Source organism: Mobula birostris, chromosome 12, assembly GCF_030028105.1.
Source record: "Mobula birostris isolate sMobBir1 chromosome 12, sMobBir1.hap1, whole genome shotgun sequence".
Taxonomy (NCBI): domain Eukaryota; kingdom Metazoa; phylum Chordata; class Chondrichthyes; order Myliobatiformes; family Myliobatidae; genus Mobula; species Mobula birostris.
Window position 1 is genome coordinate 57,967,871 of NC_092381.1, and position 22,756 is coordinate 57,990,626.

The following is a 22,756-nucleotide window of genomic DNA, read 5'->3' on the forward strand; positions in this document are numbered from 1 at the left end:
TCCTTTCTCTATTCTATATAGTCTAAGTATCTTTAATGTATTTGAAATCCTGTTAAGCACAAAATAAGGTTTCTATTTCTGAACTGTACACTTTAGCAGCCATGATATGGTTATGTTAAGTGATTCGCCATCAAGATGCAAAGTCTTTGTACTGTAGCTATTCTCTGCATCTTTTCAGACAGTAATCTAATTGAGAAAACCTTCTTCACCATTCAGTGTTATAAGAATGTAAGAACGCACACAATTTGATATTCCATTTGTCCATTGATTGTAAATAAGGTTAAATATTGAAAGTTTAGGTTAGCGATTAAGTTTCAGTTTTAAATTGATCATGGCAGACTTCATTATTAAATGTTTTTTTTTTACAGGCATATAGTTGGCCCACTCAGCTTTTTTGTTCTTAACTTAACCTGATGCATGATATGCTCAGCAATTCTTTTAGTTACGTAGCTTATAGATCCAAAATTCCAAACATAATGTCTGAAACAGGACTTGGCAAATTGATTTATAAATATGCAAAACACTGGAGGAACTCAGCAACTCAGGCAGCATTTATGGACAGAAATAGTTGGGTCTCAGCCCAAAATGTCAATTGTTTATTTCCGTCCTTAGATGCTACCTGACCTGCTAAGTTCCTCCAGCATTTTGTGTGTGTTACTCTGGATTTCTAGCATGTACAGGATCTCTTGTGTCTCAGCAAATTGATTCGATGTTTCTTTCCTTTATGCTTAAAAATTGTTGCTCATTTGGTGATTTGATTGTAAATTGAGTTTTGTTTAAGAAAGAACTTATTGGTAGGTCTAATGAAGCTAAAATTTAATAGAATAATATTTGAATTCTAAATAGCTTAATATTTATGTTGGTGTTAAAGTGTCCAAGGTCAACATATGGCAGAGGAAATAAAGAACATCTACAGATCATTTATCAAAGAGTAAATGTTCATCTGTGAGCCAATTTCAACTGACTTTGAATGGAAGTCTGTGGCGAAACTTTTGAGTGGAAAAGTATTTAAAATGGTTCAAAACAACTATGCAGTAAATCTTTAGTCATTAACAGGAGTCATGTTAAAATTTAAATGATACTGTGGTGCTGGAAATCTGAAATAATAGAAAATTATGTTAATACTTTGCGGCTCAGGCATATTTATGGAGTGAGAAGTAGATTTGACATTTTAGGACAATGACCCTTGAGTTTCTAATTCAAAAGGATAGCTCACCTGTATCTGCCACAAATTGTGCTGGACATTAAAATCTTGCATTAGCAGCAATGTCAGTATGCCTTTGGTTAATTTTGAGAACAAATATTAAAATCTCTAAACTTGGGAACCAAGGAACCTGATGTTTGTGGGAATTCTCTACATGAACAGGACAATGGTTGTAAGAGGATAATTGGAGCTGATCAAAAACTGAAAAGTAAATAAGTATTAATGGCAGAGGGCAAGACCAATACTACATGAATTATTTCAACAAAGTAAGATTTAATTGAGATTCAGGATGGGGTGAAATTGATGGAGATAGTGATAAATAGTTTAGTTACACAAAATGGACAAGTCACCTTGCTCTGGCTATAATTTTTCTTCCTCTAAAGCTTCTGGGATAGTTTCTGAGGAATGGAAAATTGCTAAATATATATACCCTTTCTGTCCATTTAAAAAGATGTGGGTATATTATTGTTCCATCAGTCTCTTAAATGTTCTTGTACATGGAAAGGTTTTGGCTTGGCAGAAGATGAGTCACATGCACGGAACCCAGCCTTTGATCTTTCTTACAGCCAATGTATTTATAAAACAGGTGTTGACAGTGAAGACATTTATCAAAGATTACTATGGGATCTTGAACAGTTGGGTAAAGGGGCCGAGGAAATAACAAATGAAATTTAATGCAGAGAGGTGAAAAATATTGAATTTTGAAAAGTCAAATCAAGACAGGGCTTTCACAATAAATAGTAAATAGGTCCCAGGGGAGTATTGTAGAACAGAGAGACCTTGGATTTTTGAGGTGCATCGTTCCTTGGAAGTGGAGTCACAAGTAGACAGGGTGGTGAACAAAACTTTAGGCACACTGGCTTTCATCAGTCAGAGTACTGTGCGTAGAGGTTGGGAGGTTACATTTGAAATATTGTTTACATTTGATCACCTGACTACAGGAAAATGTTAATAAACTGGAAATCTGAAATAAACAACATCTGAAATTTACAAAGATATTGTCATGAATGGAGAGATTAAGTTTTAGGGAGAGTTGGGACAAGGTAAGACTTTTTTTTCCTTGGAGTGCAGGAGACTATGGGTGGTCTTGTAAAATCATGAGGGACAAACATAAACAAATATATGCTGTCTTTTCCCCAATGTTGGGGAATTGAGTATTAGAGGGAGAAGATTGAAGAATAACTTGATGAGCAGCTTCTTTTACGCAGAGGCTGGTACATACATGGAATGAACTGAAGAGTATGTGGTTGAGGCAAGTACAATAACAACTTCTAATAGACTGTTGGATCAGTGCATGGAAAGGAAAGTTTTAGAATAATATTTGACTAGCTTGGATGGGCATCTTGGTTCCTTTGGACCAATTGGGCTAAAGGGCCTTTTGCTTTGCTGCATGACTCTTACTCTGTATTAGTTCAGTTGAGCTTTGTGTCAACAGTGACCTCCCAGGATGTTGATAATGGGTAAATTGGCACTATTAGATGTAGATTGTTAGTCTATCCTTTGGAAGGTGATAATCTTTTTGATATATCTCTGACACTTGCCATATGTCAGTTGAAGTCTGAACTGTCTAGTCTTGCTGCATTTGAGTATGCATTAGTTAATTTGCTGAGGTTTATCAAAATCATTCCAGGGATTTATTTACCCAGATAGACACTTAAGTTGTTCTCCCTGGAACTGAAGAGGTTGCAATCATACCTAAGAGGGAGTAGTATTGAATGAATGGAGAGAGAATAAGATGAGAACTTGTTCCCATTTGTGTTGCATTAAAGGACATGGAGTGAAAGTGATTTGACAAAAAAAACAAATTGGGAATATCGAGGGAAAAGTGAATTTGCACAGCAGGTGATTCAGTCTGGGATGCATTACCAGGGATAATTGTGGAAACAGATCAATTATAATGTTCAAAAGGGAGTGGGAAAATATTGGAAAGGAAATAATTTTCAAAGCTAAGGGGAGCTAGTAGAGAAGGGAGAAACTAGATTGCTCTTGCATTGCACCATTATAGACTTAAAACTCCCACATTGTAATCATTCTGAAATTCTGGATTGACAAGTTTAAACCTGATAAATTACATTTTTCCATATTCAGCCTGTTCGAAGACAGTCACTCAGCGCTCCGCCTGCCAACACAATCACTTGGGAAGAATACATCTCAGCGGAATCTGGAAAGTAAGTACTTTGGAATTGCAGCAATGTAACTTGTTTTCATCATGGAACAATACTTCAATTGCTCTTTGATTTTAATTTCCATATCTTAACAAAGGCACTCTTTCTCTCCTGTTCAATGTGTACTAGGCAATAGACTTATATTGGTAGATAAATTATAGCAAGTTTTAAAGATTTTTGTTTTGTGTCAACAATATGAATTAAATTCAATCTCTTAAATATAAAAGTATTTATGGTTCAACATAAAAAAAAGCCACTACTGTTATTATTCAGCTGTTGCATTATGCATGTTACCATAACATAACTCAGTAACTGGAGTAGGAGTATGGTGGCATAAGATGTGGAGCTGACGTATTTCTGCTCAGTGAACTGCTCAATGAAAAATTGCAGATCTTCTCAAGGATCAATCTGGTAAACTTTCTTTGCATTCTCTCTGTCATGAATGTATCCCTGGGTAGGGTGACAAGATACCTCAACAAAATCATTGGCACCCTCTATAGTTGCAGTAAGATTTCTTGTACTTGTACTCAAATCCTCTTGCAGTAAAGTCCAACATGCCATTTATCTGAATAGATGCTTTCTGTACATGCATGATAATTTTCAGTGGTTTGTGTACTAAACTGCATAGTTCCCTTTGAACACCAATAGTTATGGCCTCTCAACTTGGTTAAAAAATTAATGTACTTTGTTCTTCAACATTGACATACCAACTTTTCTGCATTTTAAATTCAGTTTGCCATGTCCTTGCACATTTACTCACTCTACATCCCCTTAAGTTCTTGTGCTGCAAACTTAGTTCTTACTACAGTGCAGGTTTCTTTTATCAGCAGCATTGTGTATATTATACTTGGTCCTCTAATCCAAGTTATCAATATAAATTGGAAACAATTGGGACTGTGGGACTGTAACACCAATCCTCGGGTTACGATCTCTTAAACTACAATTGAGCCATTTATTCTCACTCTCCATTTTCATTCCATTAATCAATCCTTGGTTCATGAAGTCAGTCCCATACTTTCTAACTTAAAGGTGCCACACAAGCTTATTAAACAAAGATCTTCTGAAGGTCCAAATGCACCAGATCAATTGGCTCACTCTTGCATATTCTGCTTCATCGCTTAGATTCCTGCCAAAATTGCCAAATATCACTTTAGAAACTTATGATCACTTAAATGTATCTTTTAATATATTCTCCCCATTTTCAACTTCTCCATCAATATTGCTTCCATAAGCTTGCATACTACCTTAAGTTGTTGTTTTCCTTTGGGTGCCATCTCTCTCCTTGTTTTTTTTCAAATCCATTGCCATTAGGACAACTCCTCAAAACAACCCATACTTGCTGTATTTCCGTACCAGTATCCCTTAAGCAATTTTCTTTATCCTTTCCAATATCCTCAGGTGTCAAAGCTCCCAAGTTTAGGTCTGCCACATCTTTTTGGCAAGTCCCTGTTTTGAGTTTATTTTAGTCAAATTTCTATGTCAGTCACAACACTAAAATGATTTTAAATAAAATTGACTGTATCTGACTGATGTGACTTCACTGTTCAATGACCTTCCTGCATTCTTCAACATTTGGGAATGTTTAGCAAGGCGAACTGTTTTTGATACTTTTCATGATACCACTTTCATACAGTACATCAAGGGCATCAGGTAAGTTTTAAAACTGGTTAAAGGATTAAAAATATTTACTGAAGAATACAGTTGCAAGAAAGTTTGTGACCCTCTTACAATTACCTGTTTTCTGCATTAATTACTCATAGAATGTAGTTTGATCTTCATCTATTCACGATAATAGACAAACGCAATCTGCCTAAGCTAATGACACACAAACAATTGTACTTCTAGTCAATACTGAGTACATCATTTAAACAATCAGTCTAGGTTCAAAAAAGTATGTGAACCTCTGGGATGATGCCTTCTACAAAAGCTATTTGGCGTCAGGTGTTCCAGTCAATGAGATGAGATTGAAGGTGTGGGCTGTAGAGGTACCCTGCCCTATATTTTAAAAAAAAGACACAGTCAAGTTACTGACAAGGCCTGCTCTTATCAAGAAAGATCTGTTTATGTGCCCCATGCCTCGATCAAAACAACTTTCAGAGGACTTTAGAAAAGGAATTGTAAAGTTGCATGAAGCTGGAAAAGGCTACAAAAGCATTTCTAAAGACCTGAATGTTCATCAGTCCATAGTATTTTTCCTTCTGACACTGAATATTCCATGTAGCCATGGAGAAGCAAAGATTTCAAGCAGTGGTGATCTGGGGCAGTCATTAAACTTATTTGTGTATTCACATTGTTTTAACAAATCAGGTTTCTGCCACTATTTTCTAAAGCATCTTTAGAATCCTGGAAATATGCATTTCACTTCTCAACAATGCAGACATCCCACCTCTCCCGGAAGTTCCGGGAGTCTCCCGCATATTGATAGTGGCACCCTGACACCTGGAAATTATATACAATATCTCAGAAATTGATTTTTTTTTGAGAGGGAGAGCGAGCATTCTGCTTGGTCTCTCTTCGTGCTAAGAGTGGTCCCCAACTGAGTAAACAATATGATTTGGCGATATGAAACAATATGAGTCAGCTGCACCTTTCCTCATTCCCTGTCATGCACTGTTGAACTTGAACACACGCGAGGTCATTACCCACGCATCATCCATGTCAGCGCAGGAAGAAGATCAACTCCTCGAGCTTGCAAGTGACGGTGGGCTGAAAAGTATGTTTGGCGTAACATCTCTACTGGTATTCCGGATCAAAGTCAAGGCTGAATATCCTGAGATAGCCACGGAAGCACTGAAAACGTTGCTTCCATTTCCAACATCATATCTCTGCGAAGTGGGGTTTTCTACAAGGAATGCAACGAAAACTAAATTGCGGAATAGACTGGACATAAGGAACCCCCTTCGAGTATCGCTGTCTCCCATCACCCCTCAATGGGACCGTCTTGTTGCAGGGAAATAAGCCCAGGGCTCCCACTGATTCAGTGGTATTGGTGTGTTGCAATGATTTTATATGTTCATACGAGGAAAATATGCGCTGTGTGTTTAATATCCAAACGTTACTTAAAATGTTATGATGCAATTGACTTATCACTATATTCATGCGAGGAAGATATATGCTGTGTGTCTAATATTAAATCCGTTAGATAAACCCCTTTAGAAATGAAATTGAGTGTATTAGCCACCTATAAATGACTTATAGTTGACTTACCATCTATATTCCGGTCGGGATTAACACCCCCACCCCCACCCCGTTGGCCGGACCACAAGAATATTGTCAATATTAAACCGGTCTGCAGTGCAAAAAAGGTTGGGGACCCCTGCTAAGCAGACCTATCAGTTTTCTCTGTGGACAGACTTTACGGTCGACCTCACAAATCATGACAATGTTGCTCGCTGCACTGTTTGCAACAGTGACTTTTCTATTGCACATGGTGGGTTAAGACTGTAAAAGACATGTTGAGGTGAGTTTAACAGGTGTCATTTGTTCATTAGCATAGCTAACATTACTTAAACTAGCTGGCTGGCTGCTAAGGAGCTACACTATTGATGACCTACGTGATGAGACCAAACTCCCTGTAGACTTGCTTAAAGTTGTAATAGAATAAACATGATAATATATAATATAAGTACATATTTTAATGTCACATTTTCTGCATGTACCCAACTTGGTTTACAGATTAGACAAAATCACTAAACAAAGTATTACATATACTCTTGGAGGTCAACTGACCTGGAGGGGAGGGAATATGTGGTGGCAGGGGTGCTACCTCTCTGAAATGAGTTTTTGCAGGGTGGAATGTCTGACAATGTTATGGTCACTTGAATTTGGCATGGGAAAATGTTGTAATTATGCTGTCACAACTGATTAATAAATGTAAGTTCAATTTTCACCTAGGGCTCCACATCTTGGAAGAGAACTAGTCTGCAAAGAGAGTAAAAAGACATTCAAAGCCACAATAGCCATGAGCCAAGAGTTTCCTCTGGGCATTGACTCGTGAGTAGCTTTGTATGGATGTGTACTAGCTGGAAATATGATGCGAATATACAACTTGTGTATTTGTAACTGAAAGTATTTGTTTAGAAAATTGCATAGTTTATAATTTTCTACAAAGCCTTTGTTTTGTTTAATGACTTTCCACATATTGCAGTTTTTTAACAAATTTTTCTTTTGCAGGAAAATTGTGCAATTTTCCTATTCCATTCCTCCCTTGAGATTTCTGTACCAAAACTTTAATAATCATATGATTTTAGTATGTATTTTAAGTGAGCTTATCCATTGTTTATAAGGTGTTCTATGTAGATATCGGCACCCAGTATCAAAACTTTGCTTATCCATCTCACAGAAGCAACTTATGAGTTGATTCTGTGTCTTTTCTGTTATTTTAGAGCTAAATTGATTCATATTACCTAATTTTTCATTGTTTTTGTCTCTTACTGATAGATTACTGAATGTTTTAGAAGTCATAGCACCCTTCAAGCACTTTAATAAACTCAGAGAATTTGTTCAGATGAAACTTCCACCAGGATTTCCTGTTAAATTAGGTAAGCAGCCTTGATGATGTAAAGGAATTGCTAGTTTAATGAATAAACAAAGCAGGTGTTTGGATTCTTCAGGTGTAACTTCCTTTAGTACTTGGTGCATGTGCTTCACAATTAATAAAGTGGCAAAAGATTTGAAGTGATAAAATCAACAAATTTATCAACCAAAATCATCCCCACCATGAGATACACTAATTTTAATGTGTTGTTTGATATTTATTTCATATTTCTCTGCTGGGTTCTAAATGTCATTAGGAAGCAATAAAAAGACTTCTGCTTACATGCTATACTTCTAAGACTAAATTATTGAGTGTTCACTGTTAATACCTTAAATTTCTGCCACTATTATGCAGTTGTTCATCTGATTTATCATGAGTTTACAAACCTTCGTGTGGAAGGATCCCATTGTCTTATTAATCTCTCTCCCATATTATGAACTTCATTTTTTTTAATTGCAAAAAAAAATTCAAACCTGTTGGCCCAAATGATTCCATTGTCCAATATGACATCTGTCACTAATTATTAAATTTCTCTAATCCCGCCATTCATGCTGGTATTTTTTTTTTTAAAGAGGAAAATAATCACCGAGAACTACAAAGCAGCAAAGACCCTTCAGCCCATCTAGTACATGCCAACCTTTTCTTTTGCTGTCTCGTCCCATCACCTGCACCTGGACTGTAGCCCTCTTAGCCTTGTACCTATCCAAACTTCTCATAAATATTGCATCAAACCAGTATCAACTACTTAGGTTGGCAGCTCATTCCACTATCATACCACCCTCTGAGTAAAGAAGTTTCCCTCAGGTTACCCTTCGATATTTCTCCTTTCACCCTTAAGCCTATGACCTCTAGTTCCAGTCTCACCCAACCACAGGGGGAAAACCAGCTTGCATTTACCCTATTTATACTCCACATAATTTTATATGCCTTGAAGATCTCCCCTCCTTCTCCTACACTCCAGGAAATAAAGTTCTAACCTAATCAATCTTTCCTGATAACTCTGGTGTTCAAGTCTTAGCAACATCCTTGTAAATTTTCTCTGCACTCTCCAAGCTTATTGATATATTTCCTGAAGGTAGGTGACCAGAACTGTGCACAATACTCAAAATTTGGCCTCACCAACATTTTGTACAACTTCAACATTCCAATGACTGTACTCAACACTCTTAGTTTATGAAGGGCCATGTATCAGAATCTTTCCTTACAACCCTATTTACCTGTGATGCTACTTTTAAGGAATTATAGAATAGATCTGTATTTCCATATCCCTTTATTCTACTAAACACTTTACTGTCCTACCATTTGCTGTGCAAGTCCTACCCTGGTTTGTACTCTCACTTGTCTGTATTAAGACCATAAGACAAAGGAACAGAAGTTGGCTATTCAGCCCATCGAGTCTGCTCTGCCATTTTATCATGAGCTGATCCATTCTCCCATTTAGTCCCACTTCTCCGCCTTCTCACCATAACCTTTGATGTCCTGGCAACTCAGATACCTATCACTCTCTGCCTTAAGTACACCCAATGACGTGACTTCCACTGCTGCCCATGGCAACATATTCCACAGATTCACCACCCTCTGGCTAAAAAAGTTACTTCGCATCTCTGTTCTGAATGGACGCCCTTCAATCCTTAAGTCATGCCCTCTCGTACTAGACTCCCCCACCATGGGAAACAACTTTGCCACATTCATTCTGTCCATGTCTTTCAACATTTGAAATGTTTCTATGAGGTCCCCCCTCATTCTTCTAAACTCCAAGGAGTACAGTCCAAGAGCGGTCAAACATTCCTCATATGTTAACCCTCTCATTCCCAGAATCATTCTAGTGAATCTTCTCTGAACCCTCTCCAATGTCAGCACATCCTTCCTTAAATAAGGAGCCCAAAACTGCACACAGTACTCCAAGTGAGATCTTACCAGTGCCTTATAGAGCCTCAACATCACATCCCTGCTCCTATACTCTATTCCTCTAGAAATGAATGCCAATATTGCATTCGCCTTCTTCACCACCGACTCAACCTGGAGGTTAACCTTAAGTGTAGTATCCTGCACGAGGACTCCCAAGTCCCATTGCATCTCAGAACTTTGAATTCTCTCCCCATTTAAATAATAGTCTGCCCATTTATTTCTTCTGCCAAAGTGCATAACCATACACTTTTCAACATTGTATTCCATTTGCCACTTCTTTGCCCATTCTCCCAATCTATCCAAGTCTCTCTGCAGACTCTCTGTTTCCTCAGCACTTCCGGCCCCTCCACCTATCTTTGTATCATCAGCAAACTTAGCCACAAAGCCATATATTCCATAATTCAAATAGTTGATGTACAATGTAAAAAGAAGCGGCCCCAACACGGACCCCTGTGGAAGACCACTGGTAACCGGCAGCCAACCAGAATGGGATCCCTTTTATTCCCCCTATGTTTCCTGCCAATCAGCCAACGCCCTATCCACGTATGTAACTTTCTGGTAATTCCATGGGCTCTTGTTTAGCAGCCTCATGTGCGGCACCTTGTCAAAGGCCTTCTGAAAATCCAAATATACAACATCCACTGCATCTCCCTTGTCTAGCCTACTTGTAATTTCCTCAAAAGATTGCAGTAGGTTTGTCAGGCAGGATTTTCCTTTAAGGAAACCATGCTGAGTTCTGCCTATCTTGTCATATGCAAGATGACAAGTTCCATCTGCCAAAATATAAAAATATAGAGGGCTAGCTATGTTTTTTGAAAAGATCTAGAGTATTTGAGTTCTTATGCTGGATGTTTCTGAATTTCCTTGACTTTCTGCCATTGAGATGGTGTAAATATAACAAATGTTGACACATGATAGGATATCAAAGAAATTTAAGGTTTATCAACACCATTCTGTCAGAGAAATACAGCCCAATGGTGCATCTTTATTTTGCCAGACAGCTAGGTAAATAGTACAGACACAAGTGATTGTAGATGCTGCAATCTGGAGCAAAGAAAAACAATCTGCTGAAAGAACGCAGGTCAGGCGGAGAAATGATCAGTGTCTGTGTTTAAGACTCTTCATTAGTACATGTTGACTGTCCCTCCTGTAGTTTTTTTTGCTAAGTAACGGTGCATCCTTGAAATGTTATACATAACTGTTGTTCTACTTGCTGACATGTTGCCATGAAACTTGTTCCACTTTTTATTTATGATGAATTAAGTAGATTAATTTATTCAGAGTAAGGAGGCTTGTGTAAGATATTAAACAAAACCTGAGATTTGTCAGGCTGAATGGACTGCTGCAAAATTCTGAGCAACATACACAAAATGGTGGAGAAACTCAGGTCAGGCAGCATCTATGGAGTCTGCTCCTTTCTTTTCCAGTCCCAATGAAGAGTCTTGGTCTAAAATGTCAATTGTTTATTCTCCTCCATAGATGCTGCCTGATTTACTGAGTTCCTTCAGCATTTTGTGTGTGTATTGCTGTAGATTTCCATTATCTGCAGAATCTTGTGTTTAGACCATAAGATACAGGAGCAGAATTAGGCCATTTAGCCCATCAAGTCTGCGCTGCAATTTCATAACGGCTGATCCATTTCCCCTCTCAGTCCCAATCTCCTCCAGTATCCCTTCATGCCCTGACGAATCCAGAATCCATTACCCTCTGCCTTAAATATACCCAATAACTTGGCCTCCACAGCTGCCTGTAACAATGAATTCCACTGATGCACCACTCTGACAGGGGAAAAAAAATCCTCCTCCCCATTCTAAAAGGATGTCCTTGTATTCTGAGGCTGTGACCTCTGGTCTTGGACTCCCCCACCATAGAAAACATCCTCTCCACATCCACTGTAGCGAGGCCTTTCAACAGTTGTTAGTTTTCAATGAGGTCACCCCTCATTTTTTCTGAATTCCCATGAGCAGAGGCCCAGAGCCATAAAATATACTTCATATGATGAGCCTTTCACAGAATAATTTTTGTGAACCTCCTTTGAATCCTGTCCAGTGTCAGTACATCTTTTCTTAGTTAAGGGGCACAAAACCGCTCAGAAAACAACAAGTGAGGGCTCACCTGTGCTTTATAAAGCCTCAATGTTACATCCATGCTTAATACTCTAGTCCTCTTGAAATGAATGCTAGCACTGCATTTGCCTTTCCAAGTCTGACTGCACCTCAGATTTTTTTAAATTTTCTCTTCATTTAAAAAATAATATATGCTTTTATTTCTTCTACCGAAGTGCATGACTGTACACTTCCTGACACTACTCCATGGGTACTTTGCCCATTCTCCGAATCCAAGTCCTTCTGCTTCCTCAACACTGTCTGTACCTCCACCTATCTTTGTATCATCCAAAACATGGCCATAAACCCCTCTACTTCCTCAAAACCACCTGCCTTCATATCAATTACAAACTTTGCAACAAAGCCATCAATTCCATTATCCAAATCATTGATGTACAGCTTAAAAAGAAGTGGTCCCAAAACAGACCCCTGTCGAGCACCACTAGTCACAGGTAGACAACCAGAAAAGGCTCCCTTTATTCCCACTCTTTGCCTCTTGCTAATCAGCCGCTGCTTTATCCATACTAGCATCTTTCTTGTAACACCATGGGCTCTTAACTCGTTAAGCAGCCTTATGTGTGGCATCTTGTCAAAGGCCTTCTGAAAATCCAAATCAACAAATTCTCCTTTGTCTATCCTGCTTGTTATTTCTTCAAAGAATTCCAACAGATTTGTCAGACAAGATTTTCTCTTGAAGAAACCATGCTGACTGCAGCCTTTTTTTTATCATATGCTTTCAAGTACCCCAAAAACCACATCCTTAACAATCAACTCCAACATCTTCCCAGCTGAGGTCAGAATAATTTCCTTCCTTCTGCCTCTCTTCTGTTCTTGAAGAGTGCAGTGACATTTGCAATTTTTCAGTACCTAAAACCATGCCAAAATCAATGGATTCTTGAAAGATCATTACAAATGCCTCTATAATCCCTTCAGCCACCTCTTTCCAAAACCCTGGGGTGTAGACCAACTGGTCCAAGTGACTTATCTACCTTCAGACCATTCTGTCTTCCAAGAGCCTTCTCCCTAGTAATGGTAACTTCACACGCTTCTGTTCCCTGACACTCTCGAACTTCCGGCATACTGCTAGTGTCTTCCACAGTGAAGACTGATGCAAAATACTTAGTTTATCTGCCGTTTCCTTGTCCTCATTACTACCTCTCCAGCATCATCTTCCAGAGGTCCAATATCTACTCTTGCCTCTCTTGTACACTTTGTATATCTTTTGGTATCCTCTAATATTATTGGCTAATCTAACTTGGTGTTCCCCCTTTTCCCTCTATGACTTTTTTAGTTGCCTTCTGTTGGTTTTTGAATCTTCCTAGTCTTCTAACTTCCCACTAATTTTTGCTCTATTATATGCCATCTCCTTGGCTTTTATCTTGACTTTGACTTCTCTTGTCAGCTATGGTTGTTATCCTGTATAGAATACTACTTTGTGAAGTATATATTCTGTGCCTTCTGAATTGCTCCCAGAAATTCCAGCCATTGCTGTTCTGCTGTCATCCCTGCTAGTATTCCTTTCCAATCAATTTTGGCCAGCTCTCCTCTCATGTGTCTGCAATTCCCTTTACTCCATTGTATCACTGATACATCTGATTTTAACTTCTTCCCCTCAATCTGCAGGGTGAATGCTATGATATTATGATCACTGGCCCTAAGGGTTCCTTTACCTTAAACTCAATTCCAGTTTATTGCACAGCACCCAGTCCAGAGTAGCTGATCCCCTAGTGGGCTCAGCCTTGAACTGCTCTAAAAAGCTATCTCGTAGGCATTCTAGAAAATTCCCCTCTTAGGATTCAGGACCAACCTGATTTTTCTAATCCACCTGCATATTGAAATCCCCCATGACTATCGTGACATTGCTCTTTTGACATGCATTTTCTATCTCGTTTTGTAATTTGTAGACCACATCCTTACTACTGTTTGTAGACTAAATCTTTACTACAATGTTTATGATTTACTGCAAACTTCTACTCTTACTGAATTGCCTAATGTCATAAAATTTAAGAATTTATTCAAGAGCAAGTCTTCCTTTCATTGATTAAGAATAGTCTATAACTAATGTAGTCTTTGGTACAAGAGAATGTCACCTAATTTTAAATGGTATTTGGTGTGGAAAAGCTCAGTTTTAATTAGTCCTTTTCTCCATTGAATTCACTTCAATATTTTATATATTGAAATAAAATATATAACATGGCCTAAAACTTTTGGTTCCAGAAGAAATATATAAAATGAAAGCTGAGAAACAATAAACATTTTAATAGAAATAACGTAGAATAGTAATAGGAAAAAAGTCAGTGGAATGAGATGCAGTGTAACGGGGCAAAATCGAAACGGGTGATGAATGCAGGACTGAAAGTGTTATATTTGAATGGATGCAGTATATAGAAGAGGATGGGTGATCTTGTTGCACAGTTCAGTGTTGGCAGGTATGATGTGGGCATCACTGAGTCATGGCTGAAAGAAGATTGTAATTGGGAGCTTAACATCTGAGGATACAGGTTATATCAAAAGAACAGGCAGATAGGGGGTGGCATGGCTCTGATGGTGAAAGATTAAATCAAATCCTTGGATTTGTAATCCCAAGGTGTGGATTACAAATTACAATGGGAAATAGAAAAGGAATGTCAGAAGGACAATATCATGATCGTGATGGAGAATTTCAATATGAAGGTTGATTGGAGAATATCAGTTTGGTGCTGGATCCCAAGAGAAAGAATTTATCAGGTTTGATAGGGAGCTTAAGGTAAAAGAATGCTCAGGAGGCAGTGATCATAATATGATAGAATTCACCCTGCAATTTGCGATTGTGGAGTTTTTAGTAATGATCTTTCAAGAACCTCTGGAAAACTGCAAATAGCATTCCACTCTTCAAGAAAGGAGGGAGGCAGAAGAAAAGAAATTGTAGGCCAGTTAGCCTAACCTCAGTAGGTGGGAAGATGTTGGAGTTATGATTATGAGGACACGCAGTCCTCTTTTATTGTCATTTAGTAATGCATGCATTAAGAAATGATAAAAATGTTTTTCCAGAATGCTATCACGAAAACACGACATACCGACTTAAAAACTAACAAAAACCACATAATTATAACATATAGTTACAACAGTGCAAAGCAATACCGTAATTTGATAAGAACAGACCATCCCATCATCTCACGCAGACGGTAAACCCCCAGCGCCACCAACTTGCTGATGCAGCATCCCGGAAGCATCCAACCACAGTCCGATTCCGAGTCTGACTGAGTACCACCTCTGCTGAGCGTTTCGACCCCAGCCCCGGCAACAGGCCATACACAAAGCGGAGGATTTGGGGCCTACGTCTCTGGAGATTCTCGATCGCACAGTAGCAGCAGCGAAGCAGGCATTTCAGAAGTTACTCCAGATGTTCCTCTGCGCTTTCACGGCTGTCCCCATCAAATCTGGATTGATGCACGGCCCCTAGTTACACATATCGATATTCATTCAGAATGGCTGCGTGCGCTGCATTGCGTCGCCATCTTATCCTCCCTCCTATGTTGATGTTAATGATGAGGTTTCAGGGTACTTGGAGGCACATGATTAAAATAGGCCAAACGCAGCATGGTTTCCTTGAGGGAAAATGTTACCTGACAAATCTGTTAGAAATCTTTGAGGATACAACAGGCAAAAGAAACAAAGGAGAGCCAGTGGATGTTTACTTGGATTTTCAGAAGGCCTTTGACAAGGTGCTGCACATGAGGGCCCATGGTGTTGCAGGAAAGATACCAGCAAGGACAGAACATTAGCTGATTGGCAGGAGGTAAAGAGTAGGAATAAAGGGAGCCTTTTCTGCCAGTGACTAGCAGATTTCTGCAGGGGTGGATGTTGGGACCACTTTAAGCTGTATGTCAATGATTTGGATAATGGAGTTGATGGGTTTGTGGCCAAGTTTCGGATGATACAAAGATAGGTGGAGGGGCAGGTAGTGTTGAGAAAGCAGAAGGACTTGAATTAGGAGAATAGACAAAAGTAGCAGATGGAATGCAGTGTCAAGAAGTGTATGGTCATGCACTTTGGTAGAAGGAATAAAGCCGCAGACTATTTCTAAATGGGGAGAAAATTCAAAATTCAGAGGTGCAAACGGTCTTGGGAGTCCTCATGCAGTTAACTTGCAGGTTGGGTTGGTGGTGAGGAAAGCAAATGCAATGTTGGCATTCATTTCAAGTGGACTAGAATATAAAAGCAGACATCCCACCTCTCCCGGAAGTTCCAGGAGTCTCCCGCATATTGATAGCGGCTCCCTGATGCCCGGCAATTATATACAATATCCCAGAAATCGATTTTTTTTTTGAGAGGGAGGGCGAGAGCGAGCATCCTGATAGGTCTACTTAGCACGAAGAGAGACCAATCAGTTTTCTCCATGGGTGGGCTTTACAGTCGACCTCAAAAATAATGACAGTGTTGTTCGCTGCACTGTTTGCAACAGTGACTTTTCTATTGCCCATGGTGGATTAAAATGTAAAAGACATGTTGAGGTGAGTTTAACAGGTGTCATTCGTTCATTAGCATAGCTAACGTTATTTACACTAGCTAGCTAGCTGCTAAGGAGCTATGCGATTGATGTCCTACATGATGAGGCCAAACACCCTGTAGATTTAAAGTTGTAATAGAATAAACATAATATAAGTACATATTTTAATGCCACATTTTCTGCATATACCCAACTTGGTTTACAGATTATACAAAATCACTAAACAAAGTATTACATACACCCCTGGAGGTCGACCGGGGGTAGGAGGGATATGGGGTTGCGGGGGGCAGGGGTGCTACCTCCCTGAAATGAGTTTTTGCAGGGTGGGATGTCTGTTAAAGCAAGGATGATAAGCTTCTAAAAGCTGAGGCTTTATAAGGCACTGGCAAGGCCTCACTTAGAGCAGTTTTGGGTCCCTTATCTAAGAAAGGATGTGCTGACATTGAAGAGGGTTCAGAGGAGATTCATAAGAATGATCCCAGGAATGAGAGGATCATCATATGAGGAGTGTTTGATGGGTCTGGGCCGTACTCGCCAAGGTTTAGAAAAATGAGGGAGAATCTCATTGAAACTTATTGAATGTTGAAGGCCTTGATGGAGTGGCTGTGAAGAGGATGTTTTCTGTGGTAGGGGAGGCTAGGATCAGAGAGCACAACCTCAGAATAGAGGGACGTCCATTTAGAATGGAGGTGCAGGAATTTCTTTAGCCAGAGGGTGGAGAATTAGTGGAATTTGTTGCCACAGGCAGCTATGGAGGCCAGGTCATTGGGTGTATTTAAGGCAGAGGTTGATAGTTTTTTGATTAGTTGGGGTGTGGAAAGTTAAAGAGAGAAGTCAGGAGAATGGGTTGAGAGAGAAGTAGATCGGCCATGATGAAATGGTTGAGCAGACTTGATAGCCTGAATGGCCTAATTCTTCTAGATAGAGCAATGAAAAAAGTGCATGGAGTAAAGCCAGATCTAATATATAGAGAGGCTTTGAGGAAAGAGAAGCAGAATAAAGGGTGTAAAGATAGTAAGGTAGAAGGGCTAAAGTGCGTGTACTTCAAAGCATCAGGAACAAAGGTGATGAACTGAGAGCTTGGAATTATGATGTAGTGGCCATTACAGAGACTTGGCTGGCACCAGGGCAGGAATGGATTCTCAATATTCCTGGATTTCAGTGCTTTAAAAGGGATAGAGAGGGAGGAAAAGGGGAGGAGGGTTGGCATTACTGGTCAGAGTTACTATTACAGCTACAGAAAGGGTGGGTAATGTAACAGGATCCTCTTTTGAGTCAGTATGGGTGGAAGTCAGGAACAGGAAGGGAGCAGTTACTCTATTGGGAGTATACTGTAGGCCCCCTGGTAGCAGCAGAGATACCGAGGAGCAGATTGGGAGGCAGATTTTGGAAAGGTGCAAAACTAACAGGGTTGTTATCATGAGTGACTTTAACTTCCCTAATATTGATTGACACCTGATTAGTTCCAAGGGTTTAGATGGGGCAGAGTTTGTTAAGTTTGTCCAGGATGGATTCCTGTCACAGTATGTTGACAGGCCGACTCGGGGGAATGCCGTACTGGATCAAGTATTAGGTAATGAACCGGGTCAGGTCACAGATCTCTCAGTGGGTGAGCATCTGGGGGACAGTGACCACTGCTCCCTGGCCTTTAGCATTATCATGGAAAAGGATAGAATCAGAGAGGACAGGAAAAATTTTAATTCGGGAAGGGCAAATTATGAGGCTATAAGGCTAGAACTTGCGTGTGTGAATTGGGATGATGTTTTGCAGGGAAATGTACTATGGACATGTGGTCGATGTTTAGAGATCTCTTGCAGGATGTTAGGGATAAATTTGTCCTGGTGAGGAAGATAAAGAATGGTAGGGTGAAGGAACCATGGGTGACAAGTGAGGTGGAAAATCTAGTCAGGTGGAAGAAGGCAGCATACATGAGGTTTAGCAAGCAAGGATCAGATGGGTCTATTGAGGAATATAGGGAAGCAAGAAAGGAGCTTAAGAAGGGGCTGAGGAGAGTAAGAAAGGGGCATGAGAAGGCCTTGGCGAGTAGGGTAAAGGAAAACTCCGAGACCTTCTTCAATTACGTGAAGAAAAAAAGGATGACAGGAGTGAAGGTAGGACCGATTAGAGATAAAGGTGGGAAGATGTGCCTGGAGGCTGTGGAAGTGAGCAAGGTCCTCAATGAATACTTCTCTTCGGTATTCACCAATGAAAGGGAACTTGACGCTGAGGACAATATGAGTGAGGTTGATGTTCTGGAGCATGTTGATATTAAGGGAGAGGAGGTGTTCGAGTTGTTAAAGTACATTAGGACGGATAAGTCCCCGGGGCCTGACGGAATATTCCCCAGGCTGTTCCGTGAGGCAAGGGAAGAGATTGCTAAACCTCTGGCTAGGATCTTTGTCCTCGTTGTCCACTGGAATGGTACCAGAGAATTGGAGGAAGGCGAATGTTGTCCCCTTGTTCAAAAAAGGTAGTAGGGATAGTCCGGGTAATTATAGACCAGTGAGCCTTACATCTGTGGTGGGAAAGCTGTTGGAAAAGATTCTTAGAAATAGGATCTATGGGCACTTAGAGAATCATGGTCTGATCAGGGACAGTCAGCATGGCTTTGTGAAGGGCAGATCATGTCTAATAAGCCTGATAGAGTTCTTTGAGGAGGTGACGAGGGTAGTGCAGTGGATGTGATCTATATGGATTTTAGTAAGGCATTTGACAAGGTTCCACACGGTAGGCTTATTCAGAAAGAAGGCATGGGATCCAGGGAAGTTTGGCCAGGTGGATTCAGAATTGGCTTGCCTGCAGAAGGCAGAGGGTCGTGGTGGAGGGAGTACATTCAGATTTACGGGTTGTGACTAGTGGTGTCCCACAAGGATCAGTTCTGGGACCTCTACTTTTCGTGATTTTTATTAACGACCTGGATGTAGGGGTAGAAGGGTGGGTTGGCAAGTTTGCAGACGACACAAAGGTTGGTGGCGTTGTGGATAGTGTAGAGGATTGTCGAAGATTGCAGAAAGACATTGATAGGATGCAGAAGTGGGCTGAGAAATGGCAGATGGAGTTCAACCAGGAGAAGTGTGAGGTGGTACACTTTGGAAGGACAAACTCCAAGGCAGAGTACAAAGTAAATGGCAGGATTCTTGGTAGTGTGGAGGAGCAGGGGGATCTGGGGGTACATGTCCACAGATCCCTGAAAGTTGCCTCACAGGTGGATAGGGTAGTTAAGAAAGCTTATGGGGTGTTAGCTTTCATAAGTTGAGGGATAGAGTTTAAGAGTCACGAGGTAATGATGCAGCTCCTTAAACTCTGGTTAGGTTACACTTGGAGTTCTGTGTCCAGTTCTGATCACCTCACTATAGGAAGGATGTGGAAGCATTGAAAAGGGTACAGAGGGGATTTACCAGGATGCTGCCTGGTTTAGAGAGTATGGATTATGATCAGAGATTAAGGAAGCTAGGGCTTTACGCTTTGGAGAGGAGGAGGATAAGAGGAGACATGATAGAGGTGTACAAGATAATAAGAGGAATAGATAGAGTGGATAGCCAGCGCCTCTTCCCCAGGGCACCACTGCTCAATACAAGAGGACATGGCTTTCAGGTAAGGAGTGGGAAGTTCAAGGGGGATATTAGAGGAAGGTTTTTTACCCAGAGAGTGGTTGGTGCGTGGAATGCACTGCCTGAGTCAGTAGTGGAGGCAGATACACTAGTGAAATTTAAGAGACTACTAGACAGGTATATGGAGGAATTTAAGGTGGGGGGTTATATGGGAGGCAGGGTCTGAGGGTCGGCAAAACATTGTGGGCTGAAGGGCCTGTACTGTGCTGTACTGTTCTATGTTCTATGTCTTATGGTCTTATAACAAATCTGAATTTGGATTGAACAATTTTACTTACAGATGATCAATGTGAACTAATCTGCTTTGTTTCTTTTTGTCCAGACATACCTGTGTTTCCAACCATCACTGCCACTGTGACATTTCAGGAATTCCGTTATGATGGGTTTGATGACTCAATCTTCAATATTCCAAGAGACTATACTGAGGACCCCAGCCGTTTCCCTGAACTTTGATCTGGCAGCCTGGTTATGATTGGATGAAGAGAAGTACAAGGTGCTGTGTGCTTATTTTCCCCCCTTCATGAATTTAACATCTTTCTTCCTTGGTGATACAAAGCTATCATTTGGAGAAGTTTTAGAGCATTCCTAAGTGGAAGAATGTAAAGTCTTACAGAAATAGACTATATGGCTTTTTGTTAATTTGTAAAGTCCTTTTATTAAATTCCTGATTTTAAATTCAAAATGTTCTATTTGTAAAATAACTCTTCACTATACATATAAATATCATCTGGTTGCTAAAATTTTCAGAGAATATATACCCTGAAAAATTGACTACATGAAAAGAGGAAACTATTAGAGAATGCATGCCAGTTACTTCCTAAAACATCAAGCTGCTGCTTCACTTGTTTCCAGAATTGGTCTGTTACGATTTTTATATTTATTTGTCACTCCATTTTTGTGTACTTTTTGTGATATTAGTTTTTTAAAACACTATTATAACTACATTATTTTAGTTTTACAAGTTTCAGCAAAAACAGAAGATCTGTTCTTAAAGAATATCCTTCAGTCAGAGGGAATGTTCAGTGTACTATATGATGGTTGTCCAGGGAAAGATGATGGTTTGTTTTACAGTTGAATTTTGTTTAATTAGCATTACAAGATTCCATAAGGGAAACATAGTTTTTGATGTAACAGCAATTACTGTATTTAAAAAGAATCAATGTGCAGCAAGATTGCAAAGTAGTGGTACTCACAAATGGACTACTTCAACTGGAATTGCATGGAACTTCCAGCAAGATTTAAAAGTCTGTTTGGATATAATGTAGTACTACATTGTTTAGCTATGTCTGATGATAATTATCCCTGATGACAACACAAATGGCCAGTCAATTTCTGTTGAATAGTGATGATTCCTAACCTTTTCCATGTGGGGAAAACTTTGTGTAAATACACAGCTAGGCTTCAGCTGATGGGAAATGTTGTTGTATTCAACTCAATTCACAACTCTACACAATTTTGAAGTATTTTTTGTATAAAATATTTTTAAAAAACTAATAAAATCCAAATGTTTAGCAGTTACTATTCATCCAAACAATTGTTTTGTGGTGAATAGAATTGTTCCAGTTTAATTGATGCACTGTATATAACCACAAAAGTAAATATTTCTTTCAAAATACTCTTTTCAGTTTTAAAGTTAGAAGCTTGTATAACCATATTGAAAGATGAAATAGGATTATCCAGGTGAGAATTGTCTGAAGGCTACCTCACTTGTGGAACAGAGAAATGTGACTCATTTATAGCCTGAGTTATGTGACATTTCTTACCTTTTAATTGATATATTTGTCTTATTCATGACTGCTGACCGTGTGAGGTTTGCAATTCCCTTCAAGTCTTAGACATTACAAGTTAATTGCAGGGAATTTTATTGTACTCTTTACTTGAAAGGTTGTGTAAAAAAATAACATTTCAAAAATTATTAGAATCTTTCCTCAATACTGACAAAGATGGGAGCATGAAGCAATGATTAAACATGTCATGATATGAAAATATTAAATTGGATGACTAGAGTTTTTAAAGATAAAGTATCATATTATTATATATCAATATCTTATGGTATTGATATGATGAACTAGCAAAGTTGTTTACCAAATGTGCTTTGTACAAATAAATATAGTTTAAAAATCCAGTGCATTTGTGCTTGTTTTCTTTAAATTGTTTTTAGAACTTTTATAAAGACTGAGAAATTAGCATAAATTTAGTAACTATTGTTACTATCGAAGACTTGTTCAGTTATGATTCATTTTGAGTGATTTTTTTCATCTAATTGTATTTTTCCTAATTGTATTTACCATTAAAAAAATTATATAATTAGACTTGCTTGTTGCTGCTTTTTTCTTAATTGAACTAAATTAATCCACTGGGTCTATGAAGTTGATGCCTTGTGGCGAAGTGTCTTATATTCACAATGGGTAGTTGTGGAGAAGTATATAAGCCAATCCTAAAAGCTTTTCCATATAGGAAAAAGGAGCACTTTAAGACTCTTGAGTGTAGTCTGGTGCATCTGGTTGACTTTAAGTAACAAACTTTGGAATAGACCATTTACCTTGTTTTATTAGGTGTGAATGAGGAGGAACAAATAATGCATAGATACTTGCACCAAAAGTAGAAAGGAATAAAAAACCTTTGGCCTGATTTAGATCCCTGTTTGTAGAAACAATCAGTATTATTGGTAAGTAATCCGTTCTGCATCTATCTGTTAGATTTTTTTGTTGTTCATGCAGTCTCTGTTTATTATAGA

General features: G+C 39.2%; 1 protein-coding gene across 1 annotated transcript in view; it reads left to right on the forward strand.

Moving 5' to 3' along the window:
* The window catches only part of ankrd13c (ankyrin repeat domain 13C), a 76,838-nt gene extending 54,578 nt beyond the window's left edge, over positions 1-22,260 (forward strand). Inside the window, exons 10-13 of the mRNA XM_072273836.1 lie at positions 3,293-3,372; positions 7,264-7,362; positions 7,810-7,910; positions 20,342-22,260. Coding sequence (XP_072129937.1) covers positions 3,293-3,372; positions 7,264-7,362; positions 7,810-7,910; positions 20,342-20,472 — 411 coding nt within the window. The 3' untranslated portion in view covers positions 20,473-22,260. The remainder of the gene's footprint in view (positions 1-3,292; positions 3,373-7,263; positions 7,363-7,809; positions 7,911-20,341) is intronic.
* The last annotated feature ends 496 nt before the right edge of the window (positions 22,261-22,756 follow it).